Consider the following 23,995-nt stretch of genomic DNA (forward strand, 5'->3'; position numbering starts at 1 on the left):
ATAACTAGTTATTTATAGACCTAATAACAGACAAAACCGGTTTTGGTCACGCTATGTTGAGACAATATTTCTCCGCTATACGATGTAACGCGGAGAACTATATGTCTCAAACACCACCTTAAACCAAAACCAAAACAAACAAACAGTTTTGCGTTGACGAGGCGCATTTATAGAAAATTACAAAGCATAGAAAAGAAACATTCTAATTCAATTTGCTAATAATATCGAAATATGGCTGTTCATTATTCATTAATAAATTGCAACATGTATCATTTGAAAAACTGAGCTTTTTTTTTTTTTTTTAAAAAAGATGCGAAAACCTTATAACCCTAAATGCTTTGAAATAAAAAGCCTTTCTTCAAGTGAATCTTGAACATAACCATCTTTTGCTTGGTCTGACTTCCAACGACCATGTCTCTTAATGCAACGCTCAGATACCTTGCCAAAATTAACTGCAGCGGAAGCACCGCTGGCTCTAAGAGAATGTGTACCGAGTTTCAAGCCCGGAGCTACTAATCTAAGTTTAGCAACAATACACTCTTTGGCTCTAGTATAGCTCAGCTGTTTGTTTACTTTAACCAATGAGTATGTACCTCTTGTTTTCAACAATGGTCTGAATAGATATTGTTCTGATTCAACAGTCAAATCTGCCTTAGACATATACTTTTGTAACATCTTGTATGGACAGGCAATAGTATCACCCTTAGCTATTAGAACTTCGTTTCCCTTTCTGTAAATATCAGTTTTGCTAACCCTTATTTTTATAACAATATGATTCTCATTAAAAATGACATCATTACAGCAAAGAGAACTTAATTCATTAAATCTTAAAAAACCTGCATAACAAATTAGAATCATAGACAAGTCTCGTAAATTCACAAGTGTCATATTGTTTTCAAACAAGGCACATAAAGATTTTAACATATTGGAATCTACAATGTCTTTCTTTACAACCGGTTTTGATCTAAGTCTTTTAGAGGCTTCTAATAAATTCCTTACTACAGAATTGTCCGTAGGATCCGGGAAGTCATGAATAGAATGCATCCACTTAATGGCGTACACAGATGAACTCACGACGCTGTTTGATTTATTTTCGTCTAGAAGAGAAGTTAGAAATAATGCCACAGTCATGTAATTAGCTGGTATTGCTGATAAACCTTATTCACAAAACGCTCTAAAGAGCTTGAAATAACCATTGTATTTTTTAACTGTATTATCTGCCCTTGAATGCAAAATATATGTAGCCATGTGTTCCGCCAGATTTCCTTGATTATTGATTCCTGCCTCTGCCAACTTGCTCTCCATGCTGATTTTTAAGTCAACACCTATTAAACAGAAATATTCATATATTATATGTACAAAAAAGCATGCTTTCTTATTTAAGTACGAAAACAAATCCTAAAAGCTATCATGTTGAAAGACAACGGATCCCTATCGAAAATACCATTATTTCCCCTGCCTATACATATGGTTCCCTGCCTCGGCAAAACTTTAACATCTACTATGAAGCTTTTAAGTTTTAACTTGCTTTCAAAAAGCTTTGGCCAATATGCTGCAGACTGCCACATTGGTACTACTAAAGTACATGTTGCTTTTTCGTTTTCTATTTTATTTAAGCAATCCGGCACTAACCTAGGCGGTGGAACGATCCAGTTATTTTCACCGGCCCAAAACTGATCAAAAGCGTTTACAGCCTCAGTTCTAGGGACCCACCATTTGGAATTAAATCTTTCACAATGATTATTGTAAGAAGAAGAAAATCTATCTACTGTATGAGTACCCCATAAAATGTCTAAACGTTTAAATTGACTATCTGATATAGACCAATCGTCGCTATCTTTGCACCGACTTAAATAATCAGCCAAATGATTTTCAGAACGTGGAATCCATTCAGGACAAATCTTGATACTATTTTTCACACAAAAATCATTTATGCAAGTTGAAATACAAATGCAGAGAAAAGTTTCTACTTCCGTTCAATAAAATAGATTTAACGTTTTTGTTGTCAGAATAAATTTTTACAGAAGTGTTTTTCAATATATAAGCATGACTCTTAATGACCCTGTTTACTGCCTCAATCTCTCTCCAAGTAGAACTACGCCCGACTTCCTCGGGATCCCATGTACCGATAACGTGGCTAACGTCTTGAAATTTGTAACCATGATTAGAATTGCCCTCGCAACAAAAATCACTAGGATTCGACATATAGCTATAATCTACATATGAAAAATCTGTCAAGCTATCTACTTCCGGAGATCGCTCCGCAAATTTACTGCTCACTTCCGGGAGCGCTGTTCGTTTCTTGCAAATGAAAACCTCGTCAAACGAGGAGCTCACTTCCGGGAGCATATCAAAAAACGGCTCCTGTACCGTTGGAATACCAACATCCGGTGGCAATGTAATATTCGCTATGTCCCCTGCCTCTCGGGGATAACAAACTGATATATTTTTCAGTACATACCCCCCATAACCCTCACCACTTGCATCGCAGAACAGTGTATACTCGCAAGGGGGTGCCCTTTTTATTGACTTACCGTTAGTATTTAACTGTACTACGTTATTTTTCCAAAATAATAATTCTTCTATTGCCCTGCCTGTTACAATTACAGGAGAATTCCAACTAGCCCTAACCAGAATGCAATTGTACATTTCTCTGGTTTTAATCCTAACTTTATGCTCTAATACAGAATGTAAGGAAATAATCTGACCAACAATGGATGCCAAATTCCTAACTGGTAATAAATTGAATTTGTCAAGATAAATAGCTTTAAGCGCAGATTCTATTGCATTTAAAAGCCTAGAAATTCTACCTTCCGTAATAAAAATACGATTGCTATTAAAATCTAAAACGTGACCTAACCAGGTTACACTTTGTGAAGGTTGCCATGAACATTTTTCTTCCGCCAAAAGGAAACCGAAATCCTGCAGTGATGATTTAATGAAATGACTAGATTTTAAAGCTTCTGCTAAAACATGATGCCCGCCAATTCCGTCATCTAAAAACATGATGACCTTATGACCCTGCTCTCTAATAAACGAGACTACTACCCTAAGTACTTTAGTAAAAATATGACCCGCAGTGGCTATACCAAACGGCAGAGAATTATACACATAATAAGTAACAATATCATTTTTCACCCAAGAAAACCCTAAATAGGTTCTATGATCAGGAAAAATATTAATATGGTGATACGCACTCTTAAGATCAAAAGTAAACACATAGGATCCAGGCTGAAAAACACTTTGTGCTACAAAAATGTCTTCAAATTTGACTTTGAACAAATGTAAATGTGGATTAATATGTCTACAATCTAGCACAAGTCTGGGTTTCCCTACCCGATTGTATGCAACTGTCAATGGATTTACAACAAAAGGAGTGTTTTGAACCTCAGATATTACGCCTTTCTTTAAAAGACTCTCAATTTCCGACATAACAAACATCGGATTGTCTCTCGCAGATTTGTTGTTTTTCAAAACAGTTTTAGAAGGCAAACTCTTCAAAGGAAGTCTATATCCTGACTTTATGACTTCTACAATATAAGACTCACCTGCGACTGACCGCCACTTCTCAAAGCTTTGTCTTAACCTTCCTACTGGTGACAACACTAGACTAGAAGTGTTGCTTGGTTTAAAATTACCTTGAGTATATTGAACTGCACGTGCTCCAGCATCACGTGCAGTGTCAACAGACTTTGATGCATTCAGTACAGTGATATCATTTAACATTAAATTTTCATAAATACTCATCTTAATATTGGTGCTTATTCCCGGGCACTCTTTCTTCCAGTGACCAATTTTTCCACACTGGAAACAAAGACCTGGTCGACCTGTTTTAGGCGTTACATGATCCGTTGTTGATGTGGACGTAGTAGCCACCGGTCGTCTGTAGGGCGCAGGACGTCCCGACTTTGACTTCTTTGCTCGCTCGGCTTTTAACTTCCGGTTAGCCCGTGCCTCGGCTTTATACATGCGTCGTTCGTCCTCAGAATCGTCTGCGAGTGGATTTGTCTCATACTCGTGCACCACGCGCCAGCCTAATTCGCTCGAATCTGCAAGCTGAATTAGCTTCTGTCTGTGTCCAATTATCTCTTTAGCTTCAACGATTTTGGCTTTACACTGAACGGGGTCTGTGCTAACTAACTGCTCGGCTTCATTTAATTTCATGTTTACTTTTACGTTGTGCTTATACTGCTCTTCATTGCTTTTTCTTTTGAATTTTGGAATGTCACATGCTATGATATTACTAATTTTGCTTAACTGTGAATTATTACTATTTTCACTTATCTTTTCGAATAATGATCCAATCTCCTTGAGCATGTCGTTCTTATGCGTCTCCAGGGAGTGTCGAATTTTACTATCCACCATTCTTTCCAATTTCTGGCTATCTTCCCCGCCCGAATTCATGTCGGTGTCACTCATTTTAGAATGTAAGATGTTACCCGTAAGAGAAACCTCGTAGAAGTGACCAATATATCACATAACTAGTTATTTATAGACCTAATAACGGACAAAACCGGTTTTGGTCACGCTATGTTGAGACAATATTTCTCCGCTATACGATGTAACGCGGAGAACTATATTTATATAACTGTGGCATCCATTTACCAAGTTATTTCCCTTTTTATCACTTTGAAACTTTTATCACTTTTATCACTTAGAACATCTGCGGATGTTTCTAAATTCAAAATTTTACTATTTCATGTTTAAATGTTGAATTCTGCTTAAGCCGGTGCTAGGGGGCGTGGACGGTAACTTGCACTTTCCAGTACCGCCCATGAACAGGCTCAATCAAACCGAGCCTGCAACATTTTCAATTTTGCCGTGTTGGGCTTTCTTTAGGGATTTTGTATTTATCTTTTTTAATTCGCAAGAGCGGTACTCTACTTTCAACACTTAATAGTAATGGCATCAATGATCCCAAAGAAATATTGAGAAAAAAAACACTGAAGCGAAGAATGGGGCAACTTTTTACAGCTGCCACACAGTACTTGACACATCAGATGTATTAATTTATCATATTTTTGTGTAAACCTTCATATAACTTAAACTAAGAATAGTCAATATTTGGACGTTTGGTTGGCTGACAGCGTTCCTTCTGTATGGAAATGATTGTTTTCGAACGTCTTATGATCAGTTTTCGAACGTCAAATGATCAGTTTTCAACGTTGAACATTGTTCAACGACCAAAACGTTCAATTGAACATTTTGTTGTGTTCGTTTTCTCAGATTTGGTATTAATAGGCCAGAAAACGATCAAATTCATTCAGAATTCATTTAACTTACGATAAGTCCACTTTATTGTCGTTTTTTCTGAACTGCTTAGAAGGTTACTGTCACTGATGTGTCCAGTATTATCGAAACGATTCTGATCTCCTAGCTCGTTCACTTGTTGATCTTTTATCAAAATGCGCGTTTATTCGGTATTGTTTATTCATTATTATTTTTGTATCCGAAATTGGAAACGTTTATCCGAATATTGTTGAAATGCCTTCTTTGTGAAGAGTAATATCCGTGATTATCTGCCTTGGATGTGCAAAAAGATGCGCAGAACAAGCTTCCAAAAACGTCTTTAATTTTTTTGTTAAAATCCCAAAAGATTTCTTTTAGTTTTCACTATATACATAGTAGAAAAATTCAATGACCCCTTGGGGCGGGGCTAAAGCTTAGAACTTACGAGAGATCTTCTATTGGGCGTCTTCCAAGTTTGTTCAAATAATGCCCGGGGTTCAAAATTGGCCCGCCCGCGGGTCATTGATTTTCATCATTTGTAAATAGTGAAAAAAAACAACACAAAAACTGCTCCAACCGATTTCTATCCATCTTTTCATTTTGGAAGCGTTTCAGTTTCCAAAAGGGCGTAGTGGGTTTCTCATAGCGTCTTCGCTTGATGTTTGGTCGGTGACTTTTTCCATATGTGCAACTTCAAGTTTTAACTGTATAACATTTAAGAATTTGTTCCCCCTTTTTTGGTGATTTTTCTTTACGAAGGTGTGTTCTAAATCCGATACGATCACTATGAAATTGTATGTAGTTTGAAAGACCATTGTCACTCATATGGTTTTGGTCTGGCGTAATCTGAAATTAAAACAAGAGGACCCACAGGGCCCTGGATTGCTCACCTGAGAAAAAGGTTAAACGACAAAGTGGAGCCACTTTTCATCCCAGAAGAAATAGCAAAAATTAAAACATCGCAATGAACACTGGATTTACATTACATACAAGAAAAATCAATGAACCCCGGGGAGGGGCCAATTTTTACCCTAGGGGTTTTATTTTAACAAACATGGCAGATATACAATAGAACCTGATTCATGCCAAAAATCTAAGCTTTTACTCTTCTAGATTTACACAAGAAGATTATTTTTTAGTTTTCACTATATACATATAAGCGAAATCAATGACCCCCTTCGGCAGGGCCAATTTTGACCATAGGGCATGTATTTGAACAAACTTGGAAGGCATCTACTAGAAGATGTTTGATGCCAAATATCTAAGCTTAGCTTATTCGGTCTTTTACAAGAAGAATTTAAACATTCTTTTTGTAAAAAAATAAATTTGGTTGCCATAGCATAGTATTTAATGACTGAAATACTGTTGGGAAAAGGCGCAAAATGAACAAATAAACAACTCGTTGAACACCTTTGGTAGAGCATTTTGCAAGGAACATTCCTGCAAAGTTTGAACAAATTTGGCCAAGTGGTTTAGGAGAAGTTATTTAAAGAAAGTGATGATGCATGCGCGGACGACGGCCGACGGACCATAGGCCATCACAAAAAAACTCACCTTTATTATAGTGACATTTTGTTTATGTTTAAAAGAAGTCTATTCTTGGAAGTAATTGTGTTAAAACTTGTAATTGGTATCCATTTAATAACTATTTTGTGTCAAATACAAGTTTAAATAAAAAAATAAATATATTTTGTTTTCAATACAAGAAATAAATTTTAGACCAAATTTAATTTATTTTCATGGTTGTCTCCAAAGTTTTGGAGGGCACTTTATATGATTTTCAAGCAGGAATCAAATAAGAACATGCTAAGAGATAAAGAACACAAACCAAAACGCTGTTTGCCAAAAGCAACAGGAGAATGAACTGAGTCCCCCCCCCCAAAAAAAAATGAGGAAAAATCAAAGTGAGCTCCTAAGATGGTCTATCGGTCCAAAATTGCCTAAAACAATTAATCAAACCGTGTCTAAGAAATCAATCAAAGGGGTGCAAGAGAGTAAACCTAGTTTGGAAGAGATGAAAAAAGTAAAAAAAATGGCAAACAAGATCAACAAGGCAAATCATGACACCAATTTTAAAGTTCCTAGGCCTTAGTGTTCTTAAGATATTGATCGGAAACAGGAACATTTGAAAGTTTTTCTCTTGCTTCCTTGCGCACTTTGACTGAAACACAAACCCTGTCTTTACGAGAAGACTTAAGCCCATGCTGATGAAAGTTTTTACCCCTCGCGAAATCACTTCCCTTCTGAACCACACTGGCATAGCACTTGCACTTAACACTACGACTTGAGCAAAACCACAGAAATGAGTTATTTCCTCGTTTCGTCGCATATTGCCCATATCCATCAGATGCCATGAGTAAAGGCTAACCTCGTTTGTTGCCTTCTCCAAACAAAGTGAATTCTACCCGAGGCTCTTCAATCAATGTTTGTGATAAAGGTTGTTCAACAATTGCTGTTACACGTGTGTCAGCTTGATCAATAATCATCTGCTGGTTTCTTACATAAACAGGTAAAGTCATCCTAGAATTTTATGTCTCTTCCATCCTGTCAAGTGTTGAATCATTGGAAGAAGTGTCCAACTCTTCAGAGAGGAGGGATGTCTGAACAATGAAGTTGCACCATGTTGATCTGTGGTAGGATTGGTGCGCTCATAACGTTGATGTTCAAAAGGTATATCACTACCACTCTTTCCAGCTGCCCTGTATTGCTCTAGTGTGATACCTTAAATATTCACATATTTAATAACTATACTATGTGTATGTGATACTTAAATTAATTATGAATTCTTCAATTATTCAAAATAACGATTTAATTTCACGAATCTGTTTTTTTTCTTACAAATTTAAGTTTTTTAGTTACAATTTAACAATTAAAAAAATCACCTGTTTATATAAAAATATGAAAAATGAAAATATTTAGATCATAATTATTTAGCTGAAAATGTCTTATGAATAAATTTAATAATATATAATATACAGTATCAATAATATATCACGAGACTAAAGGCCTTTTCATCAACACCTTTCCACAGATACTTTAATCATCACCTTGATTATGGAGTAATTAATAACACCACAATTATCTCTGACAGCAAACTTAACACACGTGTATTGAACTCCTTGCTTTATTGTACAAAAGTATAAAATTTAGGCATTACAATGCATTCATTTTTTCTTCAAATTTTATTCTTATTTATAAAAAATAACAAACAAAATAAAACAAACGGGGCCATCATGGCCCTGAGCCGCTCACCAGAAGCAACTGCTTTTCAGTGAAAGATTACCTAAGAATGCTACAGACACAGTTTGGTGATGATCCATCAATTAGTTCTGTAGAAACAGACGTTTAAAGGTATTTCTTTTTTATACTTAGTGTAAAAGTAGTGTAAAAGGGGCCAATCAAATTAATATGAGCAAACTTTATGAAACACTACCTAAAAAATGCTAAAGACAAAGTTTGGTGATCATCCATCAATTATTTCAGTAGGAGATGGATGTTCAAAGGTTTTTAATGCTCCCCCGAAGGGTGAGCATATAGTCGCCGCTTTGTCTGTCCGTCCGTATGTCCGCTCTCACGGGACAGTAATAATGTGGCTAGAGGGACAATAGGTAACTGTTCTTTCTCTTTGATGTCAATCATTCCGTAATGTTTTATGTGGCTATTTTCTTTTGTGTCGCTTAAAAGAACAAAAGAGAGAACAATAGAGTAGCCACATTATTACTGTCCCGTTAGAACGTCCGTCCGTCCACATTACTGAAATAATACAGAAGTCTTATCCGATCAAAATTAGATTATGGTTCTGTAGTATATGGGTCTGCTAGAAAATCGTATCTTCAAATGCTAGATACCATACATTACCAGGGTTTACGTTTAGCTTTAGGTACTTTTCGCACCTCACCTGTAGAAAGTCTATATGCGAGAGCCATCGAATTATCTTCGTCGAAAAAAGCTATCACTTCAATATGCAACTTGAGTTTCATCTAATAGCAAAAATCCAGCAAAAATATTATTTTCAAACCAAGTTATACTGACAAATTTGTTAACAAACCAAAGGAAATTAAACCATTAGACTTTCGTTGAAAAGATGATTTAGATAAACTTAAAATTAATCCAAACAGTATCCTTCAAAATGACGATGAGGATGTTCCACCTTGGACTTATAATTCCCCGAAAAAAATATTAACCTTTCAAATTAAAAAAAAAATCATCAAATTCACCTGAACATTTCAAAGAGAAGTTTCTAGCAAGTAAGGAAGAATATGAAGATTTTATACATATTGATACGGACGGTTCAAAAGAAGGTTGCAAAGTAGGTGCGGCTGTGTTTGAAAATAATTTTATATCTAGTATGAGGTTACCAGATAATGCATCAATTTTTACTGCTGAAGCAAAAGCTATATATTTAGCATTGTCATACATAGAACAGCATACCAATGATAAATTGTGATATTTTCTGACTCGCTTTCTGTTTTAATATGTGAATTATGTACATCAAACAATAATTACTATTGAAATCACAACAAAGAAAATTTGATATTAAATTTCTTCAGAAACATGTTTTTTAATTTTGTAACTAATCATTGTCACTATTAAGCAGGAAGGCTTAAAATGCCATGTTGTATTTAAAATTTTTCTGCTTCGAGGTGTTTTTATAACATGGGAAATTTTTATAAGTTTAAAAACAATTTTTAAGAAAAAGTTCCTTATTGAAGTCGACTTGCAATTTACCGTAATTAATGTTTCTAACAAAAATCTATGAAAACATTTGATCATTTTGATACTAAACATGACCATATTATCATTAAGGAAAATATAAAAATAATTACATATTACACATACAATATACATGAAGTTTAAATGGCATGAACATAAAAATACATGGGTATAATTACAATACTAATTAATAAACTTGCAAAATAAAATTTACATTATAAGAAATATTTTTTCTATGACTGATTAAACCTTTATACATAAATATGAATTAGTGTTGATAAATACACAGTTAAAACGTAATATGCGATGATATATTTCTCTTTATGATGAACGACATCTATCCTAAAATAGACAGTATTAAATTGCATCCTTTAAAAAGAAACGAAATGTCTTGGTGTATAGCCAGCTAGCAAAGTGTGGTTAACTCTGCAAAATTTTCTTTTCTGAAAATATGGTTAACTTTTCTGAAAATATGATAAACAAGATCAACAATGAACGGTGGCGTTCAATGAACGTGTCACGGTTCAGAACTGTTCACTTATCGGGGGAGAATATGTGTAGCGGCCAGATAGCTCGGTCAGTAGAGCCACGGTACAGAATTCTGAGGGTCTCGGGTTCGATTCCAGCACAGGCAGCACTTTTTTCTCACCATGTGACATGTGGCGCCCAACGGGGGAATATAGCTCAATTTAACTCACATTGCTGTGAAACTCACAGGTAGCAGTATCATCGTTTGGCCACAACAATTCAGAACCATCGATAACACAAAATATTGTTATAGAAAGGTGCAAAGTCCAGTTTAAGCTAGGTGTGAATGGACAATTATGTTGTTGATCAGTTGGTAATCTGTGTAATAAAAATGGAATAACAATGTGAAGTTTAATAGCATTTTATTTAATGTATCACATAGATCAATCCATATGATTCTTATTTAAATAAAACAAAAAGGATTTTATAATAAGTATTTTCAAAATGGTTATGATTCATCTTTCTTAATAATTATATGAACATAATTACAGCATAGTTCTAGATATATCCATAGTAATCAAACAATAACAATAATTTTCAATTTATAGAAAAAGTCGTAAAAAGAAAATCCAAGTCATATTTGATATAATACACGACATATTTAAACTTTTACTCAGACATAAATGTTTCAAATTGAAAGAATTTAATTAAAATATTTTAAATAATTCATTACATTTAACAACCCAGTGAGACACACGTACGCGCGCGCGTGTGTGTTGGTGCGTGCATGCGTGTGTGTGCGCGTGTGTGTTTATATAAAGATAAATGCAGGCAGACTTTACAGACAAGTAAAGGATTTTGCAGACAATCAACACAAAGAAGGGACTTTCAGACAATAAGCATAAAGAAAGCCTTACACTTTAAAGACAATATAGATTTATTGAGAGTGTTGAAACGTTGTAATCAATTTATCTATATAAAATATAAGTTTTTATAAAATAAATTGTTACTTTGGTATCATATCATCCTACATAAAATTCTATGAATTTGAACATTTAATAAACTAAAACAGTCTTAGATGTATTAAAACAGAACATAAGCAAGTAATGATTAATACTGGGTAATATTACTACAAACATCATTGACATTCAATATATTTTACCAAGATATCACATAGATAAACAAATTAAATATACACATGTATTGACACTTTTAAATAACAATAAACAAGGTACAGATTATTTATTACTAAATGGTTCACACCTTTTAATCACTGAAAGTCATTTACAATATACAAGACAAAAGGTCATACTAAAAAGGAATAAGCTATAAATGGATTAAAAGAATTCATAGTAGATATACAGAGGCAACAATTAATTGAAAGTAAGGAAAATAATCATCGATTAATAATAATTTAAGCAATACAAAAAAAAACAACATAATTACTGAACATAATAAAATACTATTGATTGCATTAAATTTCCATTTGATTTAGAAAATATGAAAAAATATGTTTATTTATATACCTTGTGTACATAATAACTTCAAATTGTGCAGTCATTGACTCTTTCAATGTAGCTTATATCTGATTTGTATTATTCTTTGGATATTTATGTAAATTACAATATGAAAACAGAAAGTCCTATATATTAATTCTTCAAGTATTGAAACATATGACGAAGCATTTACACAAAACTTGTGAAACCAATTTAAACATTTATCACATTGTACCATATCTGCTAAACAGGCAGGGATATAACATATACAAAATTGTTCCAACGTAGTAACTCTACGCCTTATACATAATGTCTTATTGGTTAGTGGAAACTCTATCAATCAATTCTTTACTCTCAAAACAATTCAATAGATGTGTTCGTAAAGCTTTGGTGTCAAAAATTATGTCATTACATAATTTTTTCTTAAACAAAAAAGTAGCATTAGCCATTACAAATAAACCACAGTCAACGGAGTTAGTTTGTTTCATTATACATGACCTATTAAAAGACAGACACAAAACATTTCTACCAAAAATTTGAGATAGTTGTAATTTGAGTCCATCTAGTATAATTATGTCTTTTATTTCTTTCAATTCCTAAACTGTCTAACAAGTAAACTTGATCATAATGAAACAAAAGACAATACCTAGTGGTTACTGTGCGTAAGATGAACTTGACATGCTGGTGATTGATCAGATTGGAATTTACTAGTATTGTCTACTAGTATTTTCAGTGTCATTAAAAAGGAACTTTTTCAGTTAAGTTTAACCAATGTATTGAACTGCCAGCTTGTTTTCTTAGAATATGAAAAACAAGATCAACAAGGAAAGGCGGCGTTCAATGAACGCAACCCCCATATGACCCAGCAACAAGAACCAATGGCAAGGAGCCCAGGCGGACCCCAAACACAAAAAGGACAGGGCAACGACACGTTAATCATTAAATGATAAATAATTTGTAACTGATTAGGAATTCAAAGAAAATAATAATAGGCCCACAAAGGGGAAGGGGACAGAAGACCGGGGGAGGGGGGGGGGGTTAATCAAAGAAATAAAAACTAGAGGCAATGGGGAAGATACTTACCGTAGACGAGAAAACAACAAGGGACACAAGCAAAAGTGTCACCAAAACAGTATGAAACAACATAGACATACATCTGAGGAACACAGTGGGGTTTGTTCACAGCCTCAACATGATTAGAGTTCATTTCCCACCTTTTTAAAGGACAGATTTGTCTTCATTTCTTCAATCCACCATTGTATAGTTAACTTTGGTGATTCCGGCATATCATAGTTTTATCAAGACTATTTTCAAATTCCTTCCACAAAATCACTATTATTACTTATATCTGACAACTCTGCTTTAATATTTTGCTTTTTAGCTCACCAGAACCGAAGGTTCGGGGTGAGCCATTAGTATCAAAGGGGGATACTCCGTCGTCCTGCGTCAACAATCATCTTCTTCTATGAAAATGATGTGCAGATTTACCTCAAATATGGTCTGTAGCATTCTTGTAACAGTCACACTTAAATTTGCTCATGTCATTTCAATTAGCCCCTTTTAGGGGTCAAAAGAGCTAAAAATAGAAAATCCTTTACATCTACTACTAAATTAAAAGATGGATGATCACCAAATAGATAAATACAGAATCCCTAAAGAAAGCACAACACGGCAAAATTGAAAATGTTGCAGGCTCGGTTTGATTGAGCCTGTTCATGGACGGTTCTGGAAAGTGCAAGTTATCGTCCACGCCCCCTAGCACCGGCTTAAGCAGAATTCAACATTTAAACATGAAATAGTAAAATCTTGAATTTAAAAACATCCGCAGATGTATTCATACGGCGGTTATCATGGAACCTTCAATGTGACACTTCCGTGCCATTCCATGAAAAGCGGCGTATGGTCCCCCAAAAATAGATAAATAAAGAATCCCTAAAGAAAGCCCAACACGGCAAAATTGAAAATGTTGCAGGCTCGGTTTGATTTAATCTGTTCATGGACGGTACTGGAAAGTGCAAGTTACCGTCCACGCCCCCTAGCACCGGCTTAAGCAGAATTCAACATTTAAACGTGAAATAGTAAAATTTTGAATTTAGAAACATCCGTAGATGTGTTCATACGGCGGTTATCATGGAACCTTCAATGTGACACTTCCGTGCCATTCCATGAAAAGCGGCGTATGGTCCCCAAGTAATAAAAAGCGTGTGCCCTAAACGTGAAAACAATGGGCGGAACTAAATATAATGGAATTTTGAAAGGGGATCAGAGGTTATGAAGCCTGCGTATCACAGATAAGACGTCAAAAGACAAATTTAAAAAGCAGGCAACATATCCTAAGGGTGATTCAACATTATTCAAGTAGGAATAATGGAACCACCCAACTAGAAAATGCCGAAAAGTTGAAACATAAAAATACCACAAGCACAACAATAATGTCGTGCTGAACGATCTTCAAGGATCGAAAATATAACATCATTGATTAAATGTACGGGGAGACTTTTTACAGCCGCCACACGGCACAAATAACACGGATGTGATCATAAAATAGATAAATAAAGAATCCCTAAAGAAAGCCCAACACGGCAAAATTGAAAATGTTGCAGGCTCGGTTTGATTGAGCCTGTTCATGGACGGTACTGGAAAGTGCAAGTTACCGTCCACGCCCCCTAGCATCGGCTTCTGCCTTGCTTCGTCGGGCCCTTGTAGGTGATTTTCTTGTTGCTCTGTCTTCCTTTAGGACATTGAGTACTTTTGTTATGGTCATTGGGTTTACTTTTATATGTTTCTACATGATCATTTTAGTGTTTTACTTATTTAACCTTTTGTAACCATGACAACTGTTAGAATTTCACTTGGCGGGGATTCATTTTATTTACACTGTCTCGTTTATAGGAACATGGTGGGGCTAAGAGCGAGGTTTGGTGCACCATTAACCGGTTTAAACTCCCCAGCAGTCATTATTATGCTGCTGACCGTTCCAAGGCGGCGCCCCACTGTGTTCCTCAGATGTATGTCTATGTTGTTTCATACTGTTTTGGTGACACTTTTGCTTGTGTCCCTTGTTGTTTTCTCGTCTACGGTAAGTATCTTCCCCATTGCCTCTAGTTTTTATTTCTTTGATTAACCCCCCCCCCCCACTTCCCCCGGTCTCCTGTCCCCTTCCCCTTTGTGGGCCTATTATTAATTTCTTTGAATTCCTAATCAGTTAAAAATTATTTATCATTTATTGATTAACGTGTCGTTGCCCTGTCCTTTTTATGTTTGGGGTCCACCTGGGCTCCTTGCCATTGGTTCTTGTTGCTGGGTCATATGGGGGTTGCGTTCATTGAACGCCGCCTTTCCTTGTTGATCTTGTTTTTCATATTTTAAGCAGAATTCAACATTTCAACATGAAATAGTAAAATTTTGAATTAAGAAACATCCGCAGATGTATTCATACGGCGGTTATCATCGAAACTTCAAAATTTGTCTGTAGCATTCTTAGGTAGCCTTTTATCAGTATGCTTATTTTAATGTGATAAGCCCCTTTAAGGGGTCTCTAGGGCGAAACATAGAGAGGAAAATCTTTTGATAAGTATGAATTGTTCGTGTTAAACATTCTTATTTAACTTTAGAAAACGAAGGAGTCATTAACACAAACTAATTCTGTAGATACGTATGCAATGGAATTCGTCATTTAAACACGGTACTTAAAAGCACAAAAATGTTTCATATGAATCATGAAATACAAAAGAAATGGATTCATTCAAATGTATTTCCATATGTTTTTAGTGTATTCCATATTTCACGAAAACATAAAAATAACGACTTTATCTTTTTTGTCAAACAAAATAATAGTAATAATGTTTACAAACAACCTTTTTTGGTACACAATACATATCAATATACATTTTATCCCCGCCGTCTTGAACTTTGTTCAGAAACATAATTGTACCGTGTTAAAATGAAATTAATACCTGAAGCTACTGACACCCAGAGAAAACAACTTTGAAATGAATCTTTAAAAACTAATATTAATTTTGACTCCGCCAACTTCCATTTGAATAGAATAGAATATTGTTTATTACCAATCATGGGCCTTCTCAGGCATACAATTACATAAAATGAATATCAGTACATTAAATGTAAATGTAAATAAACAAAACAATAATAAGATAACATTAGCTAATTCTGATTTGATAACACACTTTATAAAGGACTAGTAACTATATTCATTCAACAAAGGCATTTTAAATGACAACACATAAAAGAAATACAATTTCTGTGTATTTTATATTTGTTTTTAAATATATACTATAGTCCAAGAAATCAGCGAAATAATTATGCACCTTCTGTGAAAACCATGAAACTTGGCATGGTGGCAGAAAATAGTATTTCAATTCATTTTAGCCTGGGATCCACTTTTTAAAAATTCAAGATGGCTGCCAAAATCCAAGATTGCCGCCAAGATGAACATGGGACATGACAAAATGAAGTTATTTACAGCACGAAAATGATATAAATAGACATTGTAGGTTTTCTTTGAAAAATTATTTAGTTACATCGATAGAAGATTCAATATGACTTCAAAATCCAAGATGGCCGCCATTAAATAATGATTTTTGGACAAATTTCTCTGATATGGATAATTTATATGATCAACACACTTCATACATATAACACACTAATAAAATGGAAATCCTGCACAAAAAACTGCACACACAGGTGTACATTCACAGAGAAAAATGTTGCATTTCTGGATAAAACCATTATTTAGATTGATATTTCGAAGAGTAGGGATTGATATTGTACACAAAAGACGTCAGTTTTCCAGTTTGGCTAAGATTTTGCATGCAAGTTGATTTTTTAAAAATTACATAATGGAATAGGTTTAAACCTTATACATTAATTTATGAGCATTATAGAAGGTCATTATTAAAGGCCAATAAATCTATAATGGATTTTGACAGAATTATTGCCCTTTTAAATATAGGGAGTTATTCATTAACTAGGTTCTTGTTTAGCCATCAACCAACCATTAAGAACAGCCGACACTCTTGATGACCTACTGATAGCTCTTGTTAATGTGCATGATTCCGACACCATGCTAACCGCTAATTTTAACTATGGCCCCCAGTTTCCTTATTATCAAAACATAACACACAAGCGAGTTAAAATCAATACGAAACAAGTTTCTTTATGCGGAAAACAATATATATCGTAGATTACCGAAACAGTCATATCCATTAATACAAGGATGACTCTAATACATGTTTTTGTGCATCAACATCTGCAGAAGTTTAATCCTGAGCCCATAGGATGAGCGCTTTAAATGGGTCGTCGCGCTTCTGTAGATGTTAATGCATGAAAAAGGTTAATTAATCCTCTATTGTATTGTATACTTAAGTTCACACAATTCCTTAGCTTATTCGAGTTCAGCTACATATTAAATTATTGGAATAAATCTCAGCTTAGTTTGAATGTGCAAGTTACTTGCCTTTGAAATTACCTACTACTAGCAAAGAGATTCTTATTAAAGGGCAGGTAATGAAATTATGAGATGATTTAACCCCCATTTTTTGTTTTATGTATTCTTTTATTGTGTTCTTAAACAAGGTAAAAATGCTTTTAAAAAAATAATCCGAGACATTTTAATAATTTAAAGCATGTTTCAATATGAAACGGATGTTTAAACAGTTTCATAATTATGTTAGGTTATGCGGCCATATTTAACATGGGCACGCATGTTGATAACTTTAATAGATTATCGTCATGTTTATATGTTTAAAAAGCGTGTAATATAATGTATTTGTGCTATTTTATACTAATATTGAAAATGATTACAGCTAGTAAACTAACATAATTTTAATATGGTGGCCACGTTGGATTTGCAAAACCTAGACCCGAGGCTTGAATATAAATAAATCTGTAGTTATGTAATGCAATAATTATGAATTGATGTTAGACAACAGTTGAAAACTATAACATTCTGAAAATTTCAGTATGGTGGCCATCTTGTATTTTGGCAGCCACCTTGGATTTGCACAACCTGGATCCGAGGCTTGAATATATAAAAATGTGTAGTGAGTTTTATGTGCCGTAAATTGTTTGTGAATTGTTTATTTACATATTTCAGTCGAACACCTACTTAGTTTTGATTTCAATTGGTCCAAACTTGATTGCCTCCTTTGTTGGGATTGGTAGAATGTTTTGAATCGTACCAGCATTTCATCGAGAACAATTTTAATTTTATACGGATATTGCAGATTACAATTAGCAAAATTGGATGACACTTAAAAGAAATTTGCTACTTGAGTGACAGCTGACAGCATTGAGTGAGATTGGTTCTTTTCATTTGTCTAATTCGACTTTGCAATATGACCAAAGCCTTGACAAATAGTACCTGGTGGGAGGTTTCACGTAGGTTTTAGTACTGTATTTGACTACTAGGTTGTCCTCCCTCAAGGACACTCCAAGGCGTGCGCCTGCAAATATAAATTTTAGAACTGTAGATGGTTTCCTCTTTTTATGAAGGAGCCTATCTATATTAATAGCGATGCCCACCCCACCCCCTTGTCCGGTCAAACTGCAGCTATATTGGAGAGTTGACCGATCTACCTCCATGGATATACCTCGGATGACAACATCATAAGTTGTCTCCCCAGCATACTTGTTTCTTCACATAAAACAATTTCCATCAATACATTACCAGATGCCAAGGATATTACTTTGTTAATATTTTTTACTTGACTGTTAGTTCCTTGCCCAGGGTCCTTACAGTTAATGACGTGATTTTCCTAGTAAGTCCATTTAGAGCCCCTATGTTCCCCGACGTGTTGCATGATAGCTCGTGGTTCTGTAATTTCAACAAATCCTATTGGAATAACCTAATTAATTAAAATATTCTATGGGTATAATCTGAACATTTATGTATGTTTTATTAAAATCTAACAAGAAATACAAATGCTAGATTCAGAAAACCTAATCCACCCCTAAATTATGCTTCTAAATATTTTATTTTCGTATTCGATTTGCTTTATAAATAATCTTAAAACATGCCAATGAATAATGTTTCTACTTTATTAAAGTATATTTTAACATTATATAAGAAAAACGATGCAAAGTTTAATATCCTATCCCTGTACCATAATTTTTGCCTTCTTTTTAGTTCACCAGAACCGAAGGTCCAGAGTGAGCTTTTAGAATCAAAAGCAGGATGGTCCGTCGTCATGCGTAAACAATCATTCTTTTCTCTGAAACCGCTTGACAAATTCACTTCAAATTTTGTCTGTAGAATTTGTGTGGCTGCCACACCTTAATTTTCTCATATAATTGCAACTGGCACCTTTTAGGGGCCAAGACAGCTAAAAATAAAAAAAAACCTTTAAACATCTTCTACAGAACTTATTGATTTTGTTTGTTTGCTTGTTGGTTTGTTTGTTTATTTCATTTTCCGCCTTTTTCCAACAGTATTTTAGTCATATAGGCGGGTAATTTCCTAATCATCGTTCTTAAAGAGTTACACCAGTACTAGACTACCTTCCTCCGCGCTAATCTACCAAAGCATCTCCCGGGGATCGAACCCAAGCCATTAACTTGATTAGAAGTCATCGACTTTAGAAATTAGAAAAAAAACTTTGAACATCAACATCATCTACTGAAATGATTGATGGATGATCACAAAACATTGTAGCATTTTTATGTAGTCTGTTACCAAGCTTGCTCATATTAATTTGACTGGTCCCTTTTAGGGGCCGCTAAAACTAAAAGTAGAACATAATCTCCTACTGACATAATTGATGGATGATCACTAAATATTGTCTGCAGTATTCTAAGGTTTTTTTTCAAGTTTGCTCATATTTATTATACTGGCCGCTAAAGCTAAAATAAAATACAAGAACCGGTTGAACCGGGTTTGGTACCCCAGAAACGTTTTGGACACAGGAAAGTATAAAAAAAGTGAACATAAAGCTTAACTCCAAAATAAGGCAAGGCAGAATTATGGGTTTTTGCATTGCACTTCTTCTTAATGAGATCTTTCTATCTGCAAAGTTTCATGTTGATAACATAGTTTTAGAGTTGTGTCCCGGACAAAGTTTAAAATGTTAAAAGAAACAAAGGGCTATAATTCAAGTATAAGGCAAGGCAGAGTTACGGTTCTTGTGCATTGCACACCTACTCAAGGGGATCTATCTACCTACAAAATTTTTATGTTGATACCTTTTGTTGTTTCAAAGTTATGTCCCGGACAAGAAAAGCACACGGTTTGTTTGTTTGGATTTAACAGCACGTCAACACATAACTGGCTATATTGTGCCGAATGCTATAATAGGCTTAAAATGTTATGTTTATCTCTGTAAATAACAATAAGCCAATTAGATCCTAGAATACAAGTTTATCTCATTCAAATAATCAATGATGTTTTTGATGGAATTGTATTAATATAAAGAGTTCTTTGAGTGAATTTACACAATAAAATCTATTACGGGCCTGTGAAAAATCATGACATTCAAGAAGAAAATGCTTGACAGTAACATTTTCATTACAACCTACACAGAAAGAGGCATTGTCATTCGTGAGGAGATAAGAGTGGGTAATTTGAGTGTGTCCAGTTCGGCATCTAAGAAGAACCGTTTGATCATGGCGGTTTGACAGAGATAGAGATCACCGGTGACACATCAAGAGATGGGTTAATATTGAGAAGTTTATTAAAAAACGGCATTGTCCCAAGTTGCTCTCCATTCAGATGATATGAGTTTATTTATTGCCGGTCTAAACTCACAAGCAGGCAACAATAAGTCAGTTTGTTGAAAATTTAATAATTGTTTAGCTAAAGCATCTACTTTTTCATTTCCTCGTATACCTACATGATTTGAAATCCAATATAATTTAACAGATTTTGTTTTAAGTATATCATGAAATCATAAAAGAAGTTTCCTTATCATGATATTGTCAGATTTTTTAAATCATATCAGACATTATTTCTTCACAAAACAAATGTGTATAAAGCAACATTTAACCACTAGGAAATTAACATTCTCACCATTGTTCATTAAATATTCCATAAATAACAGTTTTTGACACCTTGTGCAATCGAGTGTCATGCCTAAGAGCAATCAAGCAAATAATTACAACATAACAACACATTTAAGATCTAGGAAGGTATCAGTGGTCTCATTAGTGAGGTCAAATAAAGAACAAAATAATTAATTGGGACTGAATTTTGTGGTCTAAAAGTGGATAAATGAGGTGGTCTTAATTCTGGATCATGTAACCATTGATATAAAGAATAGAAAATTCCGTTCTTTTAAAAAACTGGTCTTAAAAGCGGGATGGTCTTAAATCCGAGGTGGTCTTTAGTAGGGATTCTACTGTACATGAAAAGACATAACTCATTCTCCTGGTGGCTATGGGCCTTAACATAAATGCGAATAACTGTTCCTGTTCTGTGGTTAATTGATCTTGATTTTAAATGAAATGCTATCTAAACAAAGAGGATGGAAGAAAGTTGCCAAATGAACACATTCAAGTCAATTTCAAATCATCTGCACTTCTGTGCTGCTTGAAAAGGGGGAGGTGGAGAAGTGGCGGAACAGAAATGGTTGTCAGTTTTGAACCACATCTGAAGCATTTTGTTTCTAAATAAAATCTTTTAATTATGGATATATAACAGGCCTTTTGATTAATCCTTGTTAGGTTAAAGGTTAATTTCATGCTTGACAGGTTCCATAGTATTTGTATTACTACGCCTTTTCTTATAAATAGTCGTTTTTGGCGCTATTTTGGTTACAGTTTAGAAAGACACGTTTGAAGATTGACGCTTTTAGCAAAAATTGAGAAAATTGTTGTCATAAAGGGTTTTACTGTGCCCGACATTTAGTTTCAAATATTTTCTGTTATCAATTTACACATATACAATGTAGCATCGGGACTATTTGTTATTGAAAATCAACTGTTTTGGGACCAGTTTGTAGTCTTTTTGTGTGAAGGACAGGTATAATTTGTTATTGAATTTTCTGTTCATCATAAGTGACCGAAAATCAGCGAGATATAAAGAAGTTCTCCATTACAAAGTAATGAATGAGGGTAGAATATCCACGCCTGCTAAGAAACCACAGATTTCAGAGGCAATAACGGTTTCTCCCGTCCAGTTGTATGATTTTCCTAGGGTGAGTGTGGCTTCGTCACCGTCTAAAGTACTTCCGGGAGATGTCAAGGTTTCTGAAAAAGAACATTTTTTGGCTCGTTTGACAGCTTTAGACGAACAGCAGGCTCGCTTGCAGGAACGGAATGAGCTGGAGATGCTTAGGAGGCAAGTAGAAGAAAAAGAAGCGTACATTCACGACCTTGAGAAATCACTGTCACTTTAAGTCATGAGAGGGTTAAGATTCAAGGTAGAAAACACAAAACTAATTCCAGGTATGACCTCCCTCAAGAGAAAGTTAGTACTGGTACAATTGATGATAAAAGTGTCTGGTTTTGTTCTAAGTTTCAGAGAAATAAATGTTCTCTAAAGTCTGCTCATGTAGTCACTAGTAAAGGAGGTAAAACGTGTTTTGCTAAACACATATGTGCTACTTGCTGGGACTTGGATAAGAAGGAATTACCACAACCAGATTGGTCTAGTGCTTGCCAACATGCAAATCAGTAAATATCTATTAATGTTGTTGAAAGAAATAATTTGGTTGATGTTTTCTACCTGATTTTTGTAAAAAAAGTCAGTTCTTCTGTTACAGTTAAATTAGGTACAAGTTGTTTTTGTAGACATAATAGAAGTTGTAAAATCTGTTTATCTCTTAAAGATAACTTGAATTTATCCTCCTTAAATAAGGTTGATATTGCCAAGAAAGTTAAGGCTTCTGGTAGGTTAAACTTTGAGGAATGTCGGATTTAATGATAAAATTGATACTGTTTTCATGAGTAAGATGCTGCATGGTTATTATGATATGCAGGTTTGTGAAATATTGAAATTTGGGTTTCCTATTTATATTGATTTGGAAGATAAAAGCATTTTATTTTATTGGACCTTTTGCTCGTTGTCCCTTTGATGAAGGTATGGCCATTTCTCCTCCTTATACTGTACCAAAATCGAATCATAATAAGCGTAGGGCGATATTAATTCAAGTGATAATTTGTCAGTAGACCAGATTTTAAGCTATTTTAATAATTTGATCACAATTATTCGTGATATTTCTTCTACTCATATTGTTTTCTCAAGTATTTTACCTCGGCCTGTGGATTATTCTCATAAAAGTGTTAAAGTGAAGATGGTTAATCAGAGGTTAGAGGCTAAATGTAAGGAACGTAAATGCCAATTCATACATTCATATTGACCCTTTTTTCATGGTGGGAAACCCATTTCTGATTTGTTTGCAGTCAGAGATGGTCGGTTACACTTGAATTTTGAAGGGACTCGTTTTTTTGCGTAGGTTCTTTATAAAGACTTTTTTTCATTTATTGAAAAGAAAAATTGCCATGTAGATTGAATAAATTAACCTTGTTACCAGCAGGTAGTGCAGATCTGTCGTTTATAAAGAAAGCTTTGTTATAGTGAATAAGCATTTTTCTTGAATCTGCTAGGTTGCTTTTAAGCCGCTGTTGTTATTTAAGGGTTTGAAATGCCTTGAGATATGTTTGTATATATGATGTGCGTTTAGTGTCTTTGTATTTTATTGTTATTGTTGAACATTGTGATATTGGTCTTTTGGGTTAATTTCATTTAGGGTCAGGATTTGAAGGAAGTATATTATTCCTTTAATTTTTTTATGGTAATCTATGGTAGAAGTATCTGTATTTCATCTAGGTTTGATCCCTTTTAAAGAAGGTATTGAACTTCTTTGAGGGTTATAGAACACATGATAATGGTATCTGTACGTTAACTTTGTTCTTGTTTGTATTTTAAGATTAATATCACAATGTTTCATTTTGTTCAATTTGATTCATTGCTATTAGCCTGTTTTTTTTAATGTTTGTAATTTTTTTGTTTAAAGCTGCATGCCTTCAATTGATGCTATGTTTCGAAATTTATCTTCGGTAACAGATTGGTTTGTTGTTTCCAATTACATTTTGCCATAGCATTCCGTATTTATTTAAAGGTGTGCCACTTTAAA

The 23,995-nt window shown here is 34.4% G+C and overlaps 1 protein-coding gene across 1 annotated transcript; it reads right to left on the bottom strand.

The window, feature by feature from the left end:
- Positions 1 to 321: 321 nt before the first annotated feature.
- On the bottom strand, positions 322 to 1,131 carry LOC132726258 (uncharacterized). Its single transcript, XM_060711538.1, has one exon. It carries the CDS (start codon positions 1,129 to 1,131, stop codon positions 322 to 324), a length of 810 nt encoding a protein of 269 aa, XP_060567521.1.
- Between the last annotated feature and the right edge of the window lie 22,864 nt (positions 1,132 to 23,995).

Source organism: Ruditapes philippinarum, unplaced genomic scaffold (assembly GCF_026571515.1).
Source record: "Ruditapes philippinarum isolate M1 unplaced genomic scaffold, ASM2657151v2 ctg3562_1_1_1_1, whole genome shotgun sequence".
In the NCBI taxonomy this organism is placed as follows: domain Eukaryota; kingdom Metazoa; phylum Mollusca; class Bivalvia; order Venerida; family Veneridae; genus Ruditapes; species Ruditapes philippinarum.

What these genes read in the sequence shown, in the direction of transcription:
- LOC132726258 (XM_060711538.1), bottom strand. Translation starts at nt 1,131, where the DNA reads ATGACTGTGGCATTATTTCTAACTTCTCTTCTAGACGAAAATAAATCA.